Source organism: Tamandua tetradactyla, chromosome 14 (genome assembly GCF_023851605.1).
Source record: "Tamandua tetradactyla isolate mTamTet1 chromosome 14, mTamTet1.pri, whole genome shotgun sequence".
NCBI lineage: Eukaryota > Metazoa > Chordata > Mammalia > Pilosa > Myrmecophagidae > Tamandua > Tamandua tetradactyla.
In genome coordinates this window covers 18,010,472-18,028,872 of record NC_135340.1, presented here as the reverse complement: position 1 = coordinate 18,028,872, position 18,401 = coordinate 18,010,472, and the positions used below count along the sequence as shown (strand labels likewise).

The following is an 18,401-nucleotide window of genomic DNA, read 5'->3' as shown; positions in this document are numbered from 1 at the left end:
CTTCTGGACCTTATGTTAGGCAATGGTTTTTTAGACTTTACACTCAAAGCACAATTAACAAAGAAAAAAAAGATGAACGGGATTTAAAAAAATTACAAACTTTTGTGCCTCAAAGGATTCTAACATGAAAGTAAAATGCAGCCTACACAATTGGAGAAAATATTTGGAAACCTCATATCCAATAAAGAGCTAATATCCTGAATATATAAAGAAATCCTTCAACTTAACAACAAGGAGTCAAACAACCCAATTTAAAAAGGACTTGAACAGATGTCTCTCCAAAGAAGATATACAAATCGCCAGAAAGAACACGAAAAGATATTTAACATCATTAGCCATCAGGGAAATGCAAATCAAAACCATAATGCGATACCATTATGGCTGCTGTTAAAAACAAATAGAAAACTACTAGTATTGGACAAGACGTGGAAAAACAGGAACAATTATTCATTGCTGTTGGTAATGTAAAATGGAACAGCTGTTGTAGAAGACAGTTTGATAGTTCCTCAGAAACTTACATGCAGAATTACCATATACCTGGTAACCCCAACTAATAGGTATTGACCCAAAAGAACTGAAAGCATGACTCGATGTTTATTGCAGCATTATTCACAACTGCTAAAAGATGGAAGCAACCCAAAGGTCCATTTACTGATTAAAGGATAAACAAAATGTGGTATAACATATAATACCACAGTCGTAATAGGAATGAAGTTCTGATACATGTGACAACATGGATGAACCTTGAAGATATTATCTTGAATGAAAAGAGTCAGACAGAAAAGGACAAATATTATGATCTCATTGATACGAAATCATTAGAATTAGCAAACTCAAAGAGCTGGAATCTACAATATAGGTTACCAAGGGATGGGGTGGAGATAGGAAATGGGAAGTCAGGGCTTCAAAAGTACAGGGTTTCTGTTTGGAATGTCAGAAATGTTTTAGCAATGAATGGTGATGATGTAACACCATACTGTGTATGTAATTAACAGCACTGACATATCTGAATGTGGTTAAAAGGGAAACGTTAGGTTGCACATATGGTAACATTGTGCTTTCATCAATTTAAATGTTCCACACCAAAGCAAGCTGTTAAAAAAAACAAACAAGGAAACAGGCTATTTTCTCAATATGATTAAAAAAAAAACTATCTATTTTAAATCAACAGTCAATATCTTTATGATGAAACCACGTAATGCATGGTTCTCAGAGAATAAATGAGAATTACACTATGATTATGAGTGGGAAAAATGAAGCTTATAAAGATGTTTATTCTTTTCATATGACCATTTTATTACAAATCCAATCAAACACCAATGCTTTTTCCCCTTGAAAAGCAACAAAATTCTAATATGTATCCAGAAGAATAAACAGGTGAGGGTATGTACAAAAAGAAAAAGAATGTGTGTGTGCGAGAGGTGAGGAAAAAGACTGGGTGCATCATGTATTAATATATATTAGAAATCTATAAGAAATTAAACAGTACCATTTGCATAAAGTTGATAGACAAATCAATAAAGAAGAACAGGCTGTTTTGAAACAGACAGCTTAATAACTTGGTAAAGGAACATCAAATCCATGGGAAAGGAATGAATTATTCAACAAACTATAGAAATAAACTATTCTCAAAAACACAATCTAGTTCTGGTTCTCATTCCATAAATCAAAATGTTTGCCAGAAGAAATAAAGAATTAAATGTAAAATTACTGCCCCCCCAACCAAATAAAGATCTACAAGGAAAGACAACTGATGTTTAACTGATTTCAAGATGGAACTCTCTAAATATAACAAAATAGAGAAAACCTAAAGAGAAAACATTCAGATAAATGATTATATAAAAATGAAAAATCTATATGTTAAACAACATTTAGCTGTTGAAAATTTAAAACCAGAAAACTCATGGGGAAAACTTTCCCAAACAGCATAAAAGTTAACCTTTACACACACCTTTATACAGAGAGAGACCTTATACTTAAGAAAAATATTAATTTCAAAACAGAAAAAGGATTATATAAGAATTTGAAAACAGATTAAATGCCTTACTTATATATGAAAAAACATTACCCCTACTAGTAATAAAGAAATATAAATTGAATAGACATCATGTTCTGCCTTTTAAACTATAAAGATTAAGAAAAGGTGTTAATACTTTGTGTTGGCTAGATGGGGATTAGATAGGTGTTTTTACACAAAGCTGGTGAGACTATAAATATTTTACTTTTTTGTAAGGAGAAAAATGCTCATAACATGAAATAAAGGTATCATGGTCAGGTTCATGTGTCAACTTGGCCAGGTGGTGGTACCTGTTTGTCTGGTTGGGCAAGTCCTCCCAGTCTCTTGCTATAAGGACATTTCATAGAATTAAATCATGATCACATTGGCTACATCCACAGCTGATTCCGTTTGTAATCAGCCAAGGGGAGTGTGCTGGTTTGAAAGGATGTATGTTCCCTAGAAAAGCCATATTTTAATCTAAATCCTATTTTGTAAAAGCAGAATAATCCCTATTCAATACTGTATGTTTGAATCTGTAATTAGATCACCTCCCCGGACATGTAACCCAGGCAAGAGTGGTTGTTAAGCTGGATTAGGTGAACACATGTCTCCACCCATTTGAGTGGTCTTGATTAGTTTTTGAAGTCCTATAAAAGAGGAACCATTGGAGGGTGAGAGATTCACAGAGAGCAGAGCAGAATGTCATAGCCATGAGAAGCAGAAGACCACCAGCCAGTGACCTTTGGAGATGAATAAGGAAAATGCCTCCCAGGGAGCTTCATGAGACAGGAAACCAGGAGAAGAAGCTAGCAGATGATGCCATGTTCGCCATGTGCCCTTTCAGATGAGAGAGGAACCCTGACTGTGTTTACCATGTGCCTTCTCACTCGAGAGAGAAACCCTGAACTTCATTGGCCTTCTTGAACCAAGGTTTATCTTTCCCTGGACGCCTCTGATTGGACATTTCCATAGACTTGTTGTAATTGGGACATTTTCTTGGCCTTAGAACTGTAAACTAGCAATTATTAAATTCCCTTTTTAAAAGCCATTCTGCTTCTGGTATATTGCATTCCAGCAGCTAGCAAGCTAGGACAGGGAGTGTCTTCTCTAATGAGTACTGCTTAATCTAATCATTGGAAGTCTTTTAAGGAGGATTCAGAAGAGACAGGCTCTCTTCCTGTTTTAGCCAGCGAGCCTCTCCTGTGGGGTTCGTCCAGACCCTCCATTGGAATCATCAGTTTCACAGCCTGCCCTATAGATTTTGGAGTTAATGTTCCCATGGTTACATGAGACATTTTTATAAATTTTATATTTACAAATATTTTTTGTTGATTCTGTTTCTCTAGAGAACCCTAACTAATATGACTTGGTACTAGAAGTGGTTCTTAAGAAACCGAGTCTTAAAAATGGGTTTTTATGAATGGTTTTCTAAACTGACTGGACTCAAAGGCATTAAGGACTCTGATTCCCATAATCAGAATGACATTGCCAATCCGTGGAGTGAGTTGGCAAAAGAGATAGTCAAAATATCACCATTCGATTCTTCTAATGCTTCGCTTGTATGAAGCCCGGCTCTGGGGGATAGTGTTTTTGACACCTTTATGGAGTTTTGTGGAAATAGTAAGTATAGAGATGTTGGCTGGTTGTTGTTAGATACACTGTATATATTAACGAGTGAAAGGGATGGGCTTAAGGCTTCAAACGAGAAGCTTAAGTCCGTCTGACAGATGTAGATATTTCTGTGAGTGTCTTGAAGGAAAATCTTATTTCCTGTAGCCATAGACTTGAGATCTCTGAAAATCAGACTCAGAATCTTATTGTTAGAAAAGCAACTTTACAACATAAACTGAAATCTCAATCTTGTCTGCTGTTAAAGTGAGGGCATTGATTGGAAAGGAGTGGGACCCTGAAAAATGGGATGGCAACATACGGATTGATAATGATGTTGGTGGAGAGGCTGAAACCCTAGGTCATACTGAGTCTCTCTAGATAACCCTGCAATATTTTGCCCTAAGGACATAGCTGCCCCACTTCCAGTCTGTCTTGAGAGTTGGCGACCCAAACTCAACCTGAAGGGATTAGCCCTAGAATGATTAATCCTGTTTCCCAGATGAAACTGCAAATGAATGCCCTGAAGCAAATGGCTTGGAAGACACTTCTAATTCTTTTCACGACCCACCTCCACCACTCCTCATTTCTTCCAGACCTATAACTAGACTAAGGTCCCAACAGGCCTCTAAAGGTGAGGTGCAAAGTATCAAACATGAGGAGGTACATTATACTCCAAAAGAACTGGGTGAGTTTTCCAATTTATATAGACAGAAATCAGGGGAATATGTGTGGCAATGGATTTTAAGGGTGTGGGATAATGGTGGGAGGAATATAAGGCTGGATCAGGCTGAATTTATTGATATGGGCCCACTAAGCAGAGATTCCGCATTTAATGTTGTAGCTCGAGGGGTTAGAAAAGGTATTAACAGTTGTCTGGATGGTTGGCTGAAACATGGATCCAAAGGTGGCTGACATTACCTGAGGTTGAAATGCCAGAACTGCCCTGGTAGAATGCAGATGAGGGGATCCAGAGGCTTAGAGAGACTGGAATGTGACAGTGGATTTATCATTCCACTGGAATGTGGACACCCCAGGATTGTCTGGAAAATGCACCTTTTACCAGAACAGTGAGAAGCAAATTTGTGAGACTAGTGCCGTTGTTCTAGTTTGCTAGCTGCCGGAATGCAATATACCAGAAACAGAATGGCTTTCAAAAAGGGGAATTTAATGAGTTGCTAGTTTACAGTTCTAAGGCCGAGAAAATGTCCCAGTTAAAACAAGTCTATAGAAATGTCCAATCAAAGGCATCCAGGGAAATATGCTTTGATTCAAGAAAACTGATGAAGTTTAGGGTTTCTCTCTCAATTGAGAAGGCCCATGGTGAACACAGTCAGTTTTTCTCTTGGCTGGAGGGGCACATGGTGAGCATGGTGTCATCTGCTAGCTTTCTCTCCTGGCTTCCTATTTCATGAAGCTCCCTGGGAGGCATTTTTGTTGTTTATCTCCAAAGTGCTGGCTGGTGAACACTCTGCTTTGTGGTGCTGCAGCATTCTCTGCTGTCTCTGAATCTCTTTCATTATCCAAAATGTTTCCTCTTTTATAAGACTACAGAAACTTATCAAGACCCACCCAAATGGGTGGAGACATGTTGTCACCTAACTCAGCTTAACTACCATTCTTGATTAAATCACATCTCCAGGGAGATGATCTGATTATAGTTTCAAACATATAGTACTGAATAGGGATTATTCTGCCTTTATGAAATGGGATTTAGATCAAAACATGGCTTTTCTAGGGGAAATAAATCCTTTCAAACCAGCGCAGCCATCATCCCTGAAGAGTTCTGTAGTTGTACTTCTCTGTAGGTCAGATATTACTGTGGGAACTGCTGTTCACTGAGCTGGAATCCTTAAACACAATGGGGATGACTGGATCCCAAGTTGGCAGAAGCCAGGTGACAGCAATTAATCACCAAAGACAGGGTGGATGTGGCTATTATAATAGAAAACTCAAAGCAGGAGTCAAAATAATCTGACTTGCAGAGATTTGTGGCACTAGCTAGTAAATCATGGGTTACCTAGAAATACAACAGATGGGCAGTCTTAATCAATTTCCAGACTTGAGACAGTTTACAGACCCAGAGCCCCTTGAATAAAGGGGAGGCCAGGTCTTTTTGGGGGAGAACCCTGTTATACTGCCACAAATCTATACTGTTAATCTTCCTCCAAGCCTTCCCCAAGAAGACCTTTTACCAGGGTAACTGTTGCATTGGGGAAAAGGAAATGATCAGATATTTCGGGGATTACTAGACATTGGTTCAGAATTGACATGAATTCCAGGGGACCCAAAACGTCACTGTGGTCCACCAGTTAGAGCAGGAGGCTTATGGAGGTCAGGTGATCAGTGGAGTTTTAGTTCAGGTCCATCTTACAGTGGGTCCAGTGGGGTCCCGGACCCATTCTGTAGTTATTTCCCCAGTTCCAGAATGCATAATTGGAATAGACATATTGAGCAACTGGCAGAATCCCCATATGGGCTTTCTAACTTGTGCTGTGAGGGGTATTATGGTGGGAAAACCCAAGTGGAAGCCAGTAGAACTGCCCCTATCTAGCAAAATAGTAAATCAGAAGCAATACCGGATTCCTGGAGAGATTGCAGAGATTACTGCCACTCTTAAAGGACTTGAAGGATGCAGGGTGGTGATTCCCACCACATCCCCATTCAACTCTCCTGTTCGGCCTGTGCAGAAAACAGATGGGACTTGGAGGATGACAGTAGATTATTATAAGCTCAACTAGGTGGTAACTCCAATCACAGCTGCTGTTCTAGATGTGGTACCATTGCTTGAGCAAATCAATACATCCCCTGGTACCTGGTATGCAGCTATTGATCTGGCAAATGCTTTTTTCTCAATAGCTGTTAGTAAGGACCACCAGAAACAGTTTGCTTTCATTTGGAAAAGCAAATGAAATATACTTTCATCGTCCTACCTCAGGGGTTTATCAACTCTCCAGCCCTATGTCATAATCTTGTCCACAGGGACCTTGATCGTTTCTCCCTCCCACAAGACATCACACTGATCCATTATATTGATGATATCATTTTGATTGGACCTAGTGAGCAAGAAGTAGCTCTAGACTTACTGGTAAGGCATTTGTGTGTCAGAGGATGGGAGTTAAATCCAACAAAAATACAGGGGCCTTCTACCTCAGTGAAATTTCTAGGTGTCCAATGGTTGTGGGGCATATTGAAATACCCCTTCTAAAGTAAAGGATAAGTTGCTGCATCTGGCACCTCCTATCACCAAAAAAGAGGCACAATGCCTAGTTGGTCTTTGGATTTTGGCAACAATATATTCCTCATTTGGGTGTGCTACTCTGGCCCATTTATCGAGTGACCAGAAAAGCTGTAATATTGAGTGGGGACCTGAACAAGAGGAGACTCTGCGACAGGTCCAGGCTACTGTATGAGCTGCTCTGCCACCTAGACCATATGATCTAGCAGATCCAAAGGTGCTGGAAGTGTCAGTGGCAAATAGAGATGCTGTTGGGAGTATTCTGGCAGGCCCCTATAGGGGAATCACAACGCAGACCCTTAGGACTTTGGAACAAAGCCTTACCACCTGCTGCAGATAACTATTCTCCTTTTGAGAAACAGCTTTTGGCCTGCTACTGGGCCTTAATAGAGACTGAACGCTTAACCATGGGCCACCAAGTTACCATGAGACCTGAGTTGCCTATCATGAGCTGGGTGTTGTCTGATTCACCAAGCCATAAATTGGGCCTTTGCAGCAGTACTACATCATAAAATGGAAATGGTATATATGAGATAGGGCCAGAGCAGGTCCTGAAGGCACAAACAAGTTACATGAGGAAGTGGCTCAAATGCCCTTGGTCTCCACTCCTGCCACATTACTTTCTCTTTCCGAGACCACAGCTATGGCCTCTTGGGGAGTTCCTTACAGTGAATTGACTGAGGAAGAGAAAACTCGGGCCTGGTTTACAGATGGTTCAGTATGATATGCAGATACCACCCAAAAGTGGACAGCTACAGCATTACAACCCCTTTCTGGGGTGTCCCTGAAGGACAGTGGTGAGGGAAAATCCTCCCAGTGGGCAGAACTTCAAGCAGCGCACCTCATTGTTCATTTTGCTTGGAAGGAAGGACAGGTCAGAGGTGCGTTTGTATACTGACTCTTGGGCTGTTGCTAATGGTCTGGCTGGATGGAAAGGCACTTGGAAAGACCATAATTGGAAAATTGGTAACAAAGAGGTCTGGGCAAGAAGTATGTGGATAGACCTTTCTGAGTGGGCTAAAAACATGAACATATTTGTGTCTTACATGAGGGTGACTTTAGCAGAGGAAGGTTTTAATAATCAAGTAGATAAGATGACCCGTTCTGTGGATACCAGTCAGCTTCTTTCCCCAGCAACTCCTGTCATTGGCCAATGGGCTCATCAACAAAATGCCCATGGTGATGGGGATGGAGGTTATGCATGGACTCAGCAACATGGACTTCCATTCACCAAGGCTGACCCAGCTATAGCTACTGCTGAATACCCAATCTGCCAGCAGCAAAGATCTACACTCAGCCCCAGATATGACACCATTTCCCAAGGTGACCAGCCGGCTACCTGGTGGCAGGCTGATTACACTGGACCACTCCCTTCATGGAAGGGGCAGTGATTTGTTCTAACAGGAATAGACACATATTCTGGATATGGGCTTGCTTTCCCTGCACGCAATGCTTCTGCCAAAAGTAACATCCGATGGCTTACAGAATGTCTTATCCATTCATCATGGTATTCCACACAGCATTGCTTCTGATCAGGAACATACTTCACAGCAAATCAAGTGTGGGAATGGGCACACGGCCATGGAATTCTCTGGTCTCACCATGTTCCCCATCAATCAGAAGCACATGGATTGATAGAATGGTGGAATGGCCTTTTGAAAACTCAATTACAGTGCCAACTAGGTGGCAGTACCTTGAAGGGCTGGGGTAACGTTCTCCAGGAAGCTGTGTATGCTCTGAATCAGTGTCCGCTGTATCGTACTGTTTCTCCCATAGCCAGGATCCATGGGTCCAGGATACAAGGGGTGGAAATGGGAGTGGTACCACTCACTATTACTTCTAGTGATCCACTAGGAAAATTTTTGCTTCCTGTCCCTGCAACCTTGAACTCTGCTGGTCTACAGGTTTTTAGTTCCAAAAGGAGGAGTCCTTCCACCAGGAGAAAGAACAATGACTCCATTGAATCGGAATCTAAGACTGCCACCTGGTCACGTAGGGTTACTCATGCCCCTGGATCAACAAGTCAAGAAGGTGATTACATTACTTGCTGGGGTGATTGACCCTGACTATCAGGGGGAAATAGGACTGCAACTACACAATGGAGGTAAAGAAGAGTTTCCCTGGAATATAGGAGATCCCTTAGGGCATCTTTTAGTAGTACCATGCCCTGTGACTAAAATCAATGGAAAACTGCAACAATCCAATCCAGGCAGGGCTACCAATGGCTCTGAAACTTCAGGAATGAAGGTTTGGGTCATCTACCAGGCAAAGAACCACAGCCAGCTGAAGTGCTTGCTGAGGGTAAAGGGAACACGGAATGGATAGTGGAAGAAGGTAGTGGTAAATATGAACTACAGCCACATGATCAGATACAGAAATGAGGACTGTAATGCTGTTTTATTCATGTTATACTATTTAAGTTGTAAGATAGCAAGTTTAAGAATGAATATTACCCAAGGACTTGCACCTTATTCTGGAGAGATTTAATGTGCTCCGGTTATATGCAGGACAGCTGAGTATTATTAGGTGAGGAAAAAAATGTGTCTTTTACTGTTTTCTATTTAGAAATTAGGTATGGTTTAAGGTGATGAGTATAGCTGCCAAGTTGACAAGGGGTAAACTGTTATGGTCAGGTTCATGTGTCAACTCGGCCAGGTAGTGGTACCTGTTTGTCTGGTTGGGTGAGTGCTCCCTGTCTTTTGCTATGAGGACATTTCATAGAATTAAATCATGATCAGATCAGCTACATCCACAGCTGATTCCATCTGTAATCAGCCAAGGGGAGTGTTTTCTTTAATGAGTGATGCTTAATCTAATCACTGGAAGCCTTTTAAGGAGGATTCAGAAGAGACAGGCTCTCTTCCTGCTTCGGCTGGGGAGCCGCTCCTGTGGAGTTTGTCCAGACCCTCCATTGGAATTGTCAGTTTCACAGCCTGTACAGATTCTGGACTCCACGTTCCCACAATTACATGATACACTTTTACAAATTTTATATTGATGAATATTTCCTGTTGATTCTGTTTCTCTAGAGAACCCTAACTAATATAAAAGGATAACAATATATATTTGATTCCTGTTTCTTAAAAAAAAATTATATTGTACACACACACAAACAACATTTGTTTATTTTCAGGGTTAACAACAGTGTTAAAAATATATGGCTTATTTTCCTATATTTTATATTTTCTATAATAACCTAAAGAAAATTAACCATCAGTTTAGAAATACTATTCTGAGAAAAGCCAAAACCAAAAACAACACCAAAAATTATTAGGAATTATAGGAAGTGAATTAAGATATTTTCCACAAATTTGGTAGTAAAAGGCCTAGAGGGCTAGGACTATAGCTTAAGGGAGTAGCAACAGAGGGAAGTATTGTTTTATTTTGTTTAAAGACAGATACAAACATGATTATGTTAAGAAAAGTATAGGCAGATATACAAGATAAAGGGGGGATAAGTTTATGAAGAAGATCCTAGAGCAGGCACAGAAGACAACAAGCAGGAGTACAAATAGAAAGAATTGGCTTTTCTGAAATAGAGAATAGGCAAAAAAAGATGTCTCAAAATTTTAAAGAGAAGAAGGTGATGCAGAGCAGAGCTATTTGGTGTGAAAAAGGCCTGTAGAACAAAGATGGACTGAGGAGTGATTTATTTCAAACAAAATTCTCAATCCTTCAGAATCACTAGATTCAATTAATGAGAGATACAATTAATCTGTGTTAACCTGTGACTGTGGAAGAAGAAGAAAGGTTAAGACCCACTGTTCTATCAGTTTGCTTTTTATAGAGAAGGTCAAATATTTGAATTGACTTCTTAGGTAAGAATAGAGACAAGCTTCTAAGTACAATGAAGGGTTCAATGAGCAAAAAAAAATCTTATTCTGAGAAACAAAGTAAGATTTGAACAACAGATAATTAAGAAATTTGCCAAATACCAGAAAAGGCATCATTGAGGTAAATGAATATGAATTTCCAGTAACTCTAATCATCTCATTTCATCTTCTCCAATAACATACTGCAGCATCAGAGTACAAAAAGTGGAGTTAAGAATGACCTGGATCAGAAAATTGATTATAGCCATGTATGCACAAACTTAAGTGGAAGAATAGTTATTTTTTTAAAAGCTTTTTTTTTTTTTTTTTTTTTTTTTTTAAAGGAAAGACAGAGAGAAGGAAGGAAGGATAGAAGGAAGGAAGGGAGGAAGAAAGGGAAACATCTTTTTTAAACATTTTCTTGTTTTATTGTATTTTGTTTCTCCGTTTTTTGTTACATGGGCTGGGGCCGGGAATCGAACCGAGGTCCTCCGGCATAGCAGGCAAGCACTTTGCCCGCTGAGCCACCGCGGCCCGCCCTAAAAGCTTTTTAAAACATAACAACATACAAACATGAACATCTTACCATATGATCATTCCATTCTTGTGGTACATAAAAATAACTCACAATATCATCACATAGTTGATCACCTCTCAGAATATTTGCATCAGAATCCAGAAAAAGAAATAAAAGGAAACAAGAAAAGAATTCATACATACCATATCTCCTACCCCTACCCCTCACCAATCACCAGCATTACAATCTACTAAATTTATTTTAATTTTTCCCCCTATTATTTATTTATTTTTAATCCATATGTTTTACTCATCTGTCCAAACCATAGATAAAAGGAGCATCAGACACAAGGTTTTCACAATCACACAGTCACACTGAGAAAGCTATATCATTACACAATCATCTTCAAGGGACACGGCTACTAGAACACAGCTCTACATTTTCAGGCAGTTCCCTGTAGCCTCTTCACTACACCTTAATTAAAAAAGTGATATCTATATAATGTGTAAGAATAACCTCCAGGATAACCTCTCGACTCTGTTTGGACTCTCCCAGCCATTGGTACTTTCTTTTGTCTCATTTCACTCTTCCCCCTTTTGGTTGAGAAGGTTTTCTCAATCCCTTGAGGCTGAGTCCCAGCTCATTCTAGGATTTCCGACCCACGTTGCCAGTAAGGTCCACACACCTGGGAGTCATGTCCCAGTTTAGGGAGGGGGAGGGCAGTGAGTTTGCTTGTTGTGTGGGCTGAGAGAGAGAGAGGCCACATCTAAGTAACAAAAGAGGTTCTCTGGGGGCGACTCTGAGGCCTCATTTTAAGTAGGCTTAGCCTATCCTTTGCAGGGTTAAGTTTCATATGAACAAACCCCAAGATTGAGGGCTCAGCCTATTGCTTTGGTTGTCTTCACTGCTTGTGAGAATATCAGGAATTCTCCACATGGGGAAGCTGAATTTTCCCCCTTTCTCACTATTCCCCCAAGGGGACTTAACAAATACTTTTTTATTCACTGTTCAAATCACTCTGGGATTTATTGGGGCAAAGCTATTTATATTTTGACCAGTGCATTTCCTAATATAACTTATGTGGACAGCTTAATGGAACACCATAAGTACATGTAACCTTGAGTAGGGCATGAGATTTTGTGGGTTTGTCCAGAAGAAGTTTTGAGGGTGTGAGATATGACTTTTTAAAAATGGTTGACAATGTGTGCTCTCACCAGACAGGAATATACATTAAGTCAGAGGTGGGCTAACTGACTATAGGAACAGGAATAAAAAAACTGGAGCGTACAGAAATATAAAACAGCAGTCAAGTAAGATGTAAGAGAGTAGATGTAAAGGAGGTTGCAGATTTCTAATGTTGGAAATACAGTAATTCTCAATAATGATGGGATCCAAAGTGTTGCTTTATTAATGTTCTATTTGGTTATATTGCCAAAAAGTACCTATCCTTAAATTTTATTTTTCTGTGTCTGGTAAGGATAGTAGCAGCACATATACATAGTTTGACTTTACGGGAATTTCAGTTAAGTAATATTTTGTAAATTTTTGGTATTATTTTCCCAGGAAATCTTTCCAGATTCATCAGGAACTTAAAAGAGAACATTAAAATAATAATATAACAGGATTTTACATATCAAAACCTATATGTATCCCCCTAAGATCAAGAACAAGACAAGGATGCCCACTGTTACCACTAGTATTTAACATTGTGCTAGAAGTTCAAGCTAGAGCAATCAGGCAGGACAAAAAAAATAAAAGGCATCCAAATTGGAAAGGAAGAACTAAAACTCTCATTATTTGCAGATGATATGATACTATATTTGGAAGATCCTGAGAAATCTACAGTAAAGTTATTTGAGCTAATAAACAAATTCAGCAAGGTGGTGGAATATAAAATTAATGTGCAAAAATCAGTAACATTTCTACATACAAGCAATGACCTACTGAAGAGTCAGTTAAGGAAAAAATCCATTCAAAAAAGCAACTAAAATAATCAAATACCTAAGTATTTGATTAGGAATGAACTTAACTAGGGACGTAAAGGACTTGTACACAGAAAACTACATAACATTGCAAAAAGAAATCAAAGGAGATTTAAATAGGTGGAAAGACATTCCCTCCTCATGGACAGGAAGGCTAAATATAGCTAAGATGTCAATTTTCCCCAAATTGATCCACAGATTCAACACAGTAGCAATCAAAATTCCAACAACCTACTTTAAGGATTTGGAAAAGCTAATTACCAAATTCATCTGGAAGGGAAAGAGACCCCGAATAGCTAAAAGCATCCTAAAAAAGAGAATGAAGTGGGAGGATTCATACTCCCTGACTTTAAAACCTATTATAAAGCCACAGTGGTCAAAACAGCATGGAACTGGCACAAAAACAGAAACATTGATCAATGGAATTGATTTGAGAGTGTAGAAATACACCACTAAATTTATGGTCAACTGATTTTTGACAAGGCCCCCAAATCCTCTGAACAAAATAGTCTTTTTAATAACCGGGCATGAAACAATTGGATATCAATAGCCAAAAATATGAAAGAGAACTCCTACCTTACACTCTACACAAAAATGAACTCAAGGTGGTTCAAATACCTAAATATAAGAACTAGCACCATAAAGCTTCTAGAAGAAAATGTAGGGAAACATCTTCAAGACCTAGTAATAGCGGGTAGCTTCCTAAACTTTACACCCAAAGCACAAGCAACAAAAGAAAAAATAGATAAATGGGAACTCCTCAAAATAAAATCCTTTTGCACCTCAAAAGACTTTGTCAAAAAGGTGAAGAGGCAGCAGCCAATCAAATGGGAGAAAATATTTGGAAATCACATATCAGACAAAGGTTTGATTTCCTATATATACTAAGAAATCATATAACTCAAAAACAAAAGAACAAACAACCCAATTATATAATGGGCTAAAGATATGAATAGGCATTTTTCTGAAGAGCAAATACAGATGGCTCAAAAGCACATGAAGAGATGTTTATTTTCATTGGCTATAAAGGAAATGCAGATCAAGACTACAATGAGATACCACCTCACATTTATAAGAATGGCTGCTATTAAACAAACAGAAGAGTACAAATGCTGGAGAGGATGTGGAGAAACTGGGACCCTTACGCACTGCTGGTGGGAATGTATAATGGTGCAGTCACTATGGAAGACTGTTTGGCAGTTCCTTAGGAAACTAAATATTGAGTTACCCTATGACCCAGCAATGGCACTACTTGGTATATACCCTGTCCTAGTTTGCTAGCTGCCGGAAGGCAATATACCAGAAATGGAATGGCTTTTAAAGGGGAATTTAATAAGTTGCTAGTTTACTGTTCTAAGGCCAAGAAAATGTCCCAATCAAGCCTATATAAATGTCCAATCTAAGGCATCCAGGGAAAGATACCTTGGTTCAAGAAGGCTGATGAAGTTCAGGGTTTCTTTCTCAAGTGAGAAGGCACATGGTGTACACAATCAGGGCTTCTCTTTCAGTTGTAAGGGCACATGGCAAACACGGTGTCATCTGCTAGCTTTCTCTCCTGGCTTCTGGTTTCATGAAGCTCCCTGGGAGGCGTTTTCCTTCTTCATCTCCAAAGGTCGCTGGCTCATGGACTCTCTGCTTTGTGGTATTCTCTGCTCTCTCCAAATCTCTTTCATTCTCCAAAATGTTTCCTCTTTTATAGGACTCCAGAAACTAATGAAGACCCACCCAAATGGGTGAAGACCTGTCACCTAATCCAGCTTATCAACCACTCTTGATTAAATCACATTTCCAGGGAGATGATCTGATTACAGTTTCAAACATATAGTATCGAATAGGGATTATTCTGCCTTTACTAAATGGGATTTTGATTAAAACATGGCTTTTCTAGGGTCTATACATCCCTTCAAATGAGCACATACCCAGAAGAGCTGAAAGCAATGACACAAACAGACATTTGCGCACTGATGTTCATAGCAACATTATTCACAATTGCCAAGAGATGGAAACAAACCAAATACCCATCAACAGATGAGTGGATTAACAAAATGTGGTATATGACATCCTGAAGCATATGACAAGAATGGATGAGCCTTGAGGACATAATGCTGAGTAAAATTAGCCAGACAGAAAAGGACAGATACTGTATGACTCCACTTTTATGACCAGCATAAAGATAAAATCAGAGGCTTATAATAAGAATATACAAGACTTAGAGATACACAGACGCTAGAGATGGGTGATCCATTAGCTAATGAGGTTGAATTTCTAATGTAAGGGAATAGATAGAAGTGAAGGTGGTTCTCTAGTGGGTCTATAAGTAATATTACCATACTGAAGATGAACAAGATTGAAAGGGGTTGTATAGACCTATATGTCCCTCTGATTAACAGTATAAATACGAATTAGTTCTCACAAGAATTACTTCAAAGATATGATTCTTGTACAGTGTTTAAGTCCAGGGTATAAGGGGAAAACTGCTATTGCATGCTATGAGCTATGTTCAAAAGGAAACCATCAGGACTACCATAGCAACAACAGAGGTGGCTGAAGGATGCACTGATGGAGAATTAGATTGGCGAACGATGGTGCACACTTATGAATGAAGGTTGTGCTGCTACAAAAAGGAACAAAGCCATGAGGCATGCAATGATGTGAATGAACATGTGGGACATTTGGTGAGACAAAATAAGCCAGAAATAAAAGAACAATTGGTATGGTCACCTTTAGAAATTGCTTATAAGAATACACGGGCCTAGACTGTAAGCTTTTAGAGCAGACACATTAAGTCCGGAGTGATGATTATTATTTCTGGATTTAGAAAGGTTGTTTTATATATATATATATAACCTGATATTTAGACATAAGAATGAAGCCAAACAGGTTGGGGTTAAAGTAATTAGGAACATAGGGGTAAGGAAGACAGTGTCTATATTTTAGAACCACGCATACTCTTTGAGACCAAAGGAAGAAAGGTTTATTTGGTCTGGAACTGAAATTTTCTGTACTGCATAATCTAACTCAACCTATCTGTATAGCTCATTTGAACAACCGAAACACATGGAGCCCATAATCAAAAAGTATTGGCAAAGTCCCCTGAGGGATGGGAGAAAGAATATGGAACTATTAAACTCTGCCATCAGGGAATGCCCTGATACTGTGTCAAACTTTAGGGACACCTAATCAATAGGCCATACCCTCGATCATGAGGCTTACTCTTATGAAGCTTATGTAGGTAGCAGAGAAGCTTAGACTACCTATAGGCATGCCTAAGAGTTACTTCTAGAGGACCTCTTTTGTTGCTCAGACATGGCCTCACTCTCTCTAAGCCCGACTCTGCAAGTGAAATCATTGCCCTTTTCCCTATGTGGGACATGACATCAGGGGTGAAAGTCTCCCTGGTGACGTAGGAGATGACTCCAGGGATGAATCCAGACCTGGCACTGTGGGATCAACAATTCCATCCTGACCAAAAGGGGGAAAAGAAGTGTAACTAATAAAGTATCAGTGGCAAAAAGACTTTAAATAGAGTCGAGAGGCTACTCTGGAGGTTGCTCTTACGCAAGCTTCAGTTAGATCTTGCTACCTATCATAACCTGCAAATCCCCAACCAGGACCATTCCAGTCAATCCTAAAGAACACCTAGGGCAATAGATAAAGATTACACAAGGGTTCCAAGCACTAGAGTAACTTTCCAGAAACCTACAACCTCCAGATGGGTCCCTGGTCCAGATAAGTCCTGAAACCTTGCCCAGTCTCTCCAGAACATCAGATAGCTCCATTTTCCTACCCCGTATTAGTGACAGACTCTTCCAATATAAAAAATTTAGAACGGCCATAGCCCAAACACCCCTAAAGAGAGGGATGCAAAGCTCAAAGGTGATGGTAGAGTTATACAGAGAAGATAGGATTTAACAAATGAATAGGAATGATGAATCATATTAAGACTAAAAGAATATCTTTTAGTCTCCAGCGTTTTGAAGTAGCTAGAAGTAAAAACTTAAAATTGTGGAATTATAACCCATGACAAATTCTGAAATATGTTCTATAACTAATAGTGGTGCTGTGCTTTGAAATGTATAGCTTTTTTGTATATAAGTTACTTTTCACAAAAAAAGAAGGAAAAAAAGTTGATTGTGATGGAAAAAAATATTTAGGCCTTGTAGCCTCCTATATTCTGGAGCAGCTAGAAGGAAAAATCTGAGAAGATCATATGGTAGTCCATGACAAACTCTGGGATTTGTCCTGTAACTACTTGTTGAAGAGTGCTTTGAAAACTATAGCTTTTTTATTTCTTTGCTTTGTACTTATGTTATATTAGACAATAAAAAAAGTTAGAAAAAAAAAACCTACACACAAATGGATACATATCCAAGGACTTAAAGAGAAACCAGATTTGTAGAAATACAATAAACTATATCCATCATTTTCATCTCTGTATTTTTTGTAGGTCCTAGCCTGTTTCACTAGTCATTTCATTTGGAGATTCTTAGACTAATCAAAAAGAGTATATATGGAATGCCTAAGTATGGGAAAAGCAAAGGACATTTTATAGGTTCAATTAGTTTTCCATATTCAAAAGATGATTTGAAATACAAACGGGATGTGGTAAACAATTCAAAGATATCAAACTTTTTATTGTAGCCTTACATTTTTGTTATGAAATTAGTTTATTATTTCTAAGGGATAAATAAAATAGTTTCTACTCAAAAAGTTATAATTCAGTGATCCAGTATTATCACATATAAACAGAGAATTAGATGATGGTTATTAATTATGAATCTGAAGGTTTTCCAACAACTTACCACTGCCTTGAATCCAAGTTCCTGAGTTCTCTAAGTAGCTTTTCATTTTTCTTCAGGAGATGAAAGCTCCTCCTAAATAGAGAGATTTATAAACATTTTCACCACCTTGGCAGTGAATGACATGACAGTCCCGGAAATACTTTCCACTCTATTCATGCAACTCTTAAACTTTTCTTGATTTTTCATACTTCTAACACAAAAGAGAACAGACCCTAAAAAATTGTAAAGAATATATGTCATTATTTCTACCCAGGCCCTCATACATTTTTGCTAGTGGATCATATATACTGGCCATTTCAATTTTTTCTTGCAGATGCTGTGAGAATGACAGAAAAAAATCATGTAGGTTCCTTCTCAAGAGCTTTATAAAAATATATGAGTTAATTGTTCCTCTTGAGGAAAAACACATTCATAAAATCGAAATTATTACCAAGAAAGTAAGT

The 18,401-nt window shown here is 38.8% G+C and overlaps 1 protein-coding gene across 8 annotated transcripts in view; it reads right to left on the bottom strand.

Moving 5' to 3' along the window:
* The window catches only part of RALGAPA1 (Ral GTPase activating protein catalytic subunit alpha 1), a 311,810-nt gene that overhangs the window by 88,771 nt on the left and 204,638 nt on the right, over positions 1–18,401 (bottom strand). For all 8 annotated transcript variants that reach the window (XM_077126931.1, XM_077126935.1, XM_077126932.1 and 5 more), the window contains one exon: positions 17,959–18,030. In XM_077126931.1, coding sequence (XP_076983046.1) covers positions 17,959–18,030 — 72 coding nt within the window. The remainder of the gene's footprint in view (positions 1–17,958; positions 18,031–18,401) is intronic.